General features: G+C 41.6%; 1 protein-coding gene across 1 annotated transcript in view; it reads right to left on the bottom strand.

Moving 5' to 3' along the window:
• Nucleotides 1–354: 354 nt before the first annotated feature.
• Nucleotides 355–7,846, bottom strand: part of pnp5b (purine nucleoside phosphorylase 5b) — a gene marked incomplete at its 5' end in the record, with an annotated part of 11,003 nt that continues 3,511 nt past the window's right edge. The window contains 5 exons of the mRNA XM_083654088.1: nt 355–1,932; nt 2,198–2,388; nt 4,828–5,003; nt 6,407–6,510; nt 6,639–6,808. Of these exons, the coding sequence (XP_083510214.1) occupies nt 1,709–1,932; nt 2,198–2,388; nt 4,828–5,003; nt 6,407–6,510; nt 6,639–6,808 (865 nt within the window). The 3' untranslated portion in view covers nt 355–1,708. The remainder of the gene's footprint in view (nt 1,933–2,197; nt 2,389–4,827; nt 5,004–6,406; nt 6,511–6,638; nt 6,809–7,846) is intronic.

Here is a 7,846-nt window from a genome sequence, read left to right as displayed (position 1 = left end):
AAGGGATGCAGCTTTCACTTTCTCTCAACTGGAAAAACGCTCCCTCTCTCTCCACCTACATGTGAAACCCGTTCTCTGGCCTCTGCTGAAAGTCATTCAGGGGCACGTAGGTAGGCAGTCTTAACAGAAACCAAGCCAGGGAAAGTGGCTTCATCAAAAGTGTAAATTACAGAATTCCAACCACAATTGGAAGGTAGTGAACATCACAGAGTGATGATATTGATATCTAACCGTTTGAGATCTGGGGGATGATTTGTCCGTTTGGCCAACAAACTGGTGAACACACAGTTAAATCCTATTGGTTCCCTGGCTGTGATGCTTGGAAAGTACCACTCACAAAACCACTACTTTCAAGTTGAGTCGTTTTATTGTAAAAGTAACACAATAAGCACAAAGGGAAAAAATGGACAATAAACAAATTCATTGTACAGTAACGTTACCTCCAAAAGCACTGACGGCAATATACAGACAAAACCCATATCCATTAGTTAGCACAGTGATAAGACGTGTTTCTGGATAGATTTTAAAAGGTACATACTTTGTGTATTTGTTATATCCGGCCACCTAACCTCCAGTAGTTGACAATAACTGTCCCATACAACACAGATCCCTTATATATAGTCTGCCCACCAAAACCTCCAACACACTCTTACAGTAAATAAAAGCAGTAGTAAGTGCTACCATTGCAATAAGTGCTTAAATATTTTAGAGAACATAATTTTTATTACGTCTGTTACACTTTATGAAATCATTCATTTCACCTCCTTTTAGCCATGATGCCGTGGAGGAATCACTGTTGAATTATGAGTTGGTCCTCGATCGACATCAAAATAAAAAAATAAAATCACTTCTCGTGTCATTTGCGGTTGTCAGGGAATGTAAAAGAATGGAAACAATAAATAGTATTTATTATTATTATTATTATTAAGTTAAAATGTATTAAATTAGAAACAAAAACAGGTTGTTTCACTGAAACACAACAGATGTGCTGTATATACACAAGACTTGGTCAGAGATTAGCATCATTTATCGATACATCTCAATAACAGCTACCCTAAAAAATAATGTAAACATTGCTAAGAATGGAGTATAAGCCTACTGGTCTCTGGATATTAAGACTAGACTTAAAGTAACAGTCAGTGGAAAAATCAATTTGGAAAAAAAAAGAGTTTTGCCCTGAACGTGACCACCTAAGAAACCAGTGTATTAAGTAATAATAAATCTAGCCTGGCTGTTAAAACTACGCACAGCTTTTTAGCAAGCTTTCTAAAACTCCTCCTGCTGTGACCATGTATAGAGCAGGGCAGCTGGCCCAGCAGCCCAACATATACCCCCACGCCAGACTATACCCGGGCTTAAAGTAGGTGAGCCTGTTTATATCCTGACCCAAACCATAACCCTAACCCCAACCAATCTGCTTTTGTTGCAACCCAAATGTTGTTTTACTTGCATAAACCCAACAAACATGTTTTACTTGTTCAACTTCTGTAACACGCAGCGGTGGGGTGGTGTGTGTGTGGAAGGGTGGGGGGTATAGCTTGGCCTAGGCCAAAATGTACCCCAGGGTATAAACCAGCCTGGGCTATTTTATCCCCCTGGGTATATTTTAGGCTAGGCCAGACAATACCCAGGTATAGTTTGGAGGGGGGTTAATCTGGCCTGCTACACCTGTACAGGAGGCGGGGTCAGCGTGGGGGGCGGGGTCAGATCAGCTGGCGTCGTCGTTGTTGTTGTGCTCCAGCCGGCCCACCATACTGGACACCAGCTGCTCCAGCTGGGCGGCCCGCAGCTCGCCCGTTTCTAGCACCTCCTGGTGGTTGGCCTTCTCCTGGCTGTCGTAGTCCATCACCGCCCGGTTGGAGATCAGAGACAGGGCGAAGCAGCGCATCCCCGAGTGACGCGCCACGATCACCTCGTGCACCGTGCTCATGCCTAACACACAGACCAGGGCAACACCTCATATTAGCATGTGGCTCAAATGGTATGCAGTATGCCAATTTATGTGTTATACAGTAGAACGGTTACGGAGGAATGGAGAGATTCCCATTATACATACATACATTTACATTATAGGATGTCGTTTTAGCAAGATATAAATAGTTACATTTATAAAGTACTAAGATAAAGGGCTGTGATAATGCTGTACGAGTGTGTTGGGTGTCTGTGTGTGTGTGTGCTTGTGTGTCTCCAAACTCACCAACAGCATCAGCTCCTAGTCTGTTGAGCATGCGGCACTCTGCGATGGTTTCGAAGGAGGGTCCAGCGAGGACGCAGTACACGCCGTCCCGCAGGAACTCGCTGAAGCCCAGCTCCGCCCCCACCTCTTGGGCCAGCTGCACCAGCTTGCGGTCGTAGGCGTCGGACATGCAGGGGAAGCGCACACCAAACCTGAGGGGAGGAGCGTGCCGTTGACTCAACTAGAGCAAAAGGAAAGGTAGATTCCTACCTTTTTTCCCCTACCTACACAGCGATGTACCAATCCAGATAGTGAAGCGCCCCAACTGACTCAGTTAAAAGGGACAATTCACCCCCCAAATCAAAAAGACATAATTTTCCTCTTACGTGTATTTCTGGTTACTCAAGATAATCCACAGACCTTGTACTGAACAGTTTCACGTAGGAACTATCTTATCTGGACCAAACTACACCTGCTAGCTGCTGGCTGCTTGCTAGAAACTGCTCAGTCACAACAAGGTATGTGGATTATCTTGAGTAACCAGGTTAGATTTATGGTGATTTCTGTTGACTTTTTCAAATCAAATCTATTTTTGGTGCATTGAGCGCCACAAGTCGAGTGCCATCGAGTTCCATTGTATTGGAGAGAAGGCAGACATCTCTACGGCCAATATCAAAACTCGCCAACTCGCACCAAAACGATCTAGATGGGTAAATAGCACTACATGTAAGAGGAAAAATACAGTATGTATTTTTGATTTTGGGGTGAACTGGCCCTTGGGAATAAATACACTTTTACCAGGTTTGGGAGATTGGGCCTCATGCAGGAATGTTTTCTTATTTTTCTCTTATAGTGTTTGTTCTTGCACAAAGCATTAAGAGGGAAATCTGACAGCCAGTCTTTGCGTATGTTGATAAATTGCATTTCATCTTAAATTGGACGTGCGATGGCAACTTGTTCATTAGCATAAGGAAACGCCGGAATAGACCCATATAATTGCAAACCAACAAGCCATAGCAATTTGACAACTATAATGTTAAACTCATCTGACCCTCAGCTCTGTGTGTGTGTGTGTGTGTGTGTGTGTGTGTGTGCGCGTGCTAATTTCTTTTGTCAAAATCATCTTTAATAAGTGTAAACAAATGAATAAATTTGGATTTATTTTTTACTTTATTTGGATAGTCTGCCTACAGAGAATCTACAGAGTAGCCTGTTAACATTTCAACAGCTTATTGCATTAGCAATTTGCTTTGAAAAATTAAAATTTAAGTTCAAAACAACTTGTATATTATGTGACAATTCATGAACATATTCTCAGAATAATTTAGCAGCGTATGTGATGAGAATCAGGTGTGTGGAACAGGAACCAAACAGAATCTGTTAAACATCTACAGACAAAAGCGAAACAGTTGAATTGTGGAATGTCAATTAAAAAGCTGTTCAAATGTTACAGAATACAAATACTGTATTGTAGAAGACTTTTCTCCTTTTCACCATCCTCCCGTTCACCATTAATACACCTCCAACTTTAACACCACAAAAAATGGCTTAAAAGTAATTTTGTGTCTCTAAACAATGGACAGTTATCTGTAGCAGATGTGTCCAAATATTTATTCCACTTCCAGGAATACAAACATCCTGGTTATTTCTTAGTGGCAGCAGGATTTGGAGATGGGAATGACGATGGAGACGTGCCAAAAAAGTCAAAAATCAGAGAAGAGCTGCTTTCTAAATTTGTGCTAAATGAGTGATTCTCTGTGTTTCGTGGCGTAAATTGCTTTTTCGTCATCATTAATATTTCACGGCACAGAATACAAGTTGGCTTTTGTGCGTATTGGCTTACGTGTGGCCCAGCACTCTAAATGTTGATCTTACCTATGAGCAAGCGGGAAGTACGCAAGTATTGATGAATGCCGCTAAAGTTCTTAAATTGTTTAAGACAATTGTTTAACAATTTAAGATCAGATCTGTGCGTGCGTACGTACGAATGATTCATGCATGAGTCTTTTTGGTCAACATCCTCATGAGAACAAAGGCAACAAAAGTTTGTTTATTTATACAGGGGCGCTAAATCAACCATTGTGTCCCAGCAGATTGTTGGCTACGGTGCTCTGTGCTTCTTCTTTTTTAAGTTGATGAATGTATAGAACAAAAAATATATATTTTGAATGACTAAAATGCCCTTTTTCTTATTTTGTATACTAGTGGCATACTAGCATGCAACATAGTGAAACTGATAGGTAAACTGATAGCATGGCGCCAATGATTTACAAGGGACATGTGGATGATTTTGGGCCATGTTGTCATCACTTAACGGGACAATAGATGCTTTTCAATCCTGCCAAGAATAAGATTCTGGGGGAATCACCGAATAGTTGTATTTGTGGGGCATGAAATGGCCAAACCTAAAGTTATTGGTGCAGAAATATCAGCTATTAGCAAGTTAGCAACTCCAAAACAAAAATATTGGTATCAGCCTTGAAAAACCCATCTGGGTTGAACCTTAACAATCCATTGATCTCGTCCACCTATGTTTCAGTTCAACATTGGGCCACCCTCTCACCCTAAATACCCTCCCCATCTCCTTCCATGCATCCCTCCCTCCCTCCCTCGTCCCGTCACATCTCCTCATGCACCCTCTCCTCACCCACCTGTCATCGTTGGGTCCAGCCAGCGGGTTGTTTCCAGCAAAGCCGGGCATGTTGATGTGGTCCTTGATGATCATGATGTCTCCCACCTTGTAGTCCTGGTTGAGGCCTCCGGCCGCGTTGGTCATGATCATCGTCCTCACGCCCATCAGCTTGAACACACGCATGGGCAGCGTGATCTGGACCACGCAGGAGCATAGAAGGACATGTCATGTGCTTACACAATGTACACACAATAATAATAATAATAATAATAATAATGACAACAACAACAACATTCATAATAGCAAAACTAGCTTCAGAACTAGAATTGCATTTTAGGCGGCACTTTTCAAGCAACAAAACAATGACGAATAACGGTCAGTAAGATGAAGCAAAAGCGTCGGGCTGAAAAGCAGTTACACAAGAGTAGAACATGCAACTACAAAAACATAAAATAGGTTAAAACAAATTGTACAAAACCTATCAAAACAGGTTTTTATGAAATGGCACTGGTACAATTTAACTGTTGCAAAGGTCGTAGGCTGATAATATTTGAAGAAAGAATTTCTTCTTCAAGGCACACCAAACCAAATAAGAAAATATGTATGTGATATTAGAGCTTATTTTCTGGAGGAGAGTGTGCGTGTGAGCTGACTGATGGGAACCAGAGGTTAGGCAGTGCTGAGAGATGAAAACACTCCACTCAGCACAATTAAATAAAGATCAGATATAATATTTGACTAAACCAAATGAAGGCTTCACTGTGATGATGATTATCTCACTCTGTGGAAGTTGCTTTTCATACTATACAGGCAAATGCTCCTGTATGTACAAGCTGACTGAGGCTCGCTAACATTTAATCCACAGTGCACACAAAGTACATTTCAGTCAGCTTGTACATACAGGAGCGTGACGCCATTGACCTTGCATTCGTTTTTTTGCCCAACTTTCCAGAGCTACTAAGAGGAACAGCATGGATTGTGCTGAGAAATAACTCGGCAAATAGGGCTAGACTTAAAAAAAAAGTGAACTATCCCCTCAACAGCAGTGTTGGGCAAGTTACTTTCAAAATGTAATATACTACATATTACTAGTTACTTTCATTTAAAAGTAATAAGTTACTTTACAATATTACTTTCTGTGTAGAGTAACTCGTTACTTATTACACTACTTTTGCATTACTTTTACCAAAACAACAGCAGCAGCTGAATGACATCGTTGCCCCGGAACCATCCCAAAAATAATTTCAACCACCTTGAAGTCAGTGTAAACAATCCAAAATTCTAAATGTTATCATTTTCCTTTGTTATTGTCGTCAAAATAGTGGTTATTTGCATAAAAACACACAGTTTGATTAAGAAATGATTGTATCTTTTTTAAATATGTGCATTGATTTAATAAAATGTAACTCAATTTGTAACTTGAGTTACTTGACAAAGTAACTGGTATAATATTACTGAAATCCTATAAGTAATAAGTTATATTACTGAGTTACTGCTAAAAGTAAAATATTACATGTAATATGTTCCTTTTGTAATGAGTTACCCCCAACACTGCTCAACAGTAGTGACTGCTGTGTCTGTACGTAGTCCCTGCTCACCTTCTGGATGGGATATCCTTCATAGAGGTGGAACCTGCCCTGCATGCAAACACACGGTTTCCCTTTTAGTGTCCCAAATACCAGCTGGCCCGCATGACCATGCACTGCAACACACAGACACACACACACACACAGACACACACACACACACACACACACACACAGAGTTAAACACACGTTAGCGCACACCAACAACATGCACACACGACGCGTCCACAGCTGTTTTGTGTACCTGTGCTCTGAGGGAAGTTGGGAATGTCTTTGTACTTGAAGACCACCGTGTCCTTCAGCATCTCGGCCAGGCCGCCCAGACCTGAGCCGCACACGATGCCCACCAGGGGGCGCAGCTCCGTGTGGGTCAGGAGCCAGTCGGCAGTGGCCCGGCACTCCTCATAGCTGTACCTGAGGGAGGGAGAGAGAGAGACCGAGAGAAAGCGAGGTTGGGGGAAGGAGAGAGAGAGAGAGGGAGGGAGGGAGGGAAGGAGAGAGAAACAGACATTTAATTTTATTTGACATCTTTGTTAATTCTTTGTTACTTAATACATACATTCATCTATTCTCCATGTGACTTTATTTTCTTTATTCCTACTTTTATTGTATATTGTTACTATTACAATTATTATATATATAGCCACTTATTTTCATATATCTATTTTTAATACCATTATTAATGTCATTATTGTCACTGATTACTTCCAAAGCTTTAGCAATATTTTGAACTGCACTTCTTGCCAATAAAGCTTATTAAATTGAACTGAACAGAGTGAGAGAGAGAGAGAGAGAGAGAGAGGGGGGGGGAAGAGAGAGTGAGAGGGAGGGAAGGGAAGAGAGAGCGAGAGGGAGGGAGGGGAAGAGAGAGCGAGAGAGAGGGAGGGGAAGAGAGAGAGAGAGGGAGGGAGGGAGAAGTTGGAAGGTGTTTCACTGTAAACATGCCCTCACTTGGCCTCTGTACTTGACTGTGCATGCATGCGTGTAAAAACACACACACACACACACACACACACACACACACACACACACACACACACACACACACACACACACACACACACACACACACACAGATGAACAGGGTTGGGTAGGTCAATACCATTACAAACTACTTTTTATGCCTACCTTTTATGGCTCTCGCCTTGCTTTCATATTCCTCGCTTTTTATTAAGTGTTTTATTTCCTTTTGGAACATTTTCATGAAGTAGCCTACAGTATACTGTGTACACTGATGAGGTGAATCAGGTCATGAAGTAGCCTACAGTATACTGTACACTGATGAGGTGAATCAGGTCATGAAGTAGCCTACAGTATACACTGATGAGGTGAAGCAGGTAACAGAGTAAACAGACATGATCGCTTTTCATTCCCCTTGTTATTAAATCTACATCGATCATAAAGGAGGAGATATGGATGAAGAGAAGCAGGCGAGCTAGAAGGATTTTTTTA

Source organism: Poromitra crassiceps (assembly GCF_964638095.1).
Source record: "Poromitra crassiceps genome assembly, chromosome: 17".
In the NCBI taxonomy this organism is placed as follows: domain Eukaryota; kingdom Metazoa; phylum Chordata; class Actinopteri; order Beryciformes; family Melamphaidae; genus Poromitra; species Poromitra crassiceps.
This window is presented reverse-complemented; position numbering and strand designations above follow the sequence as displayed.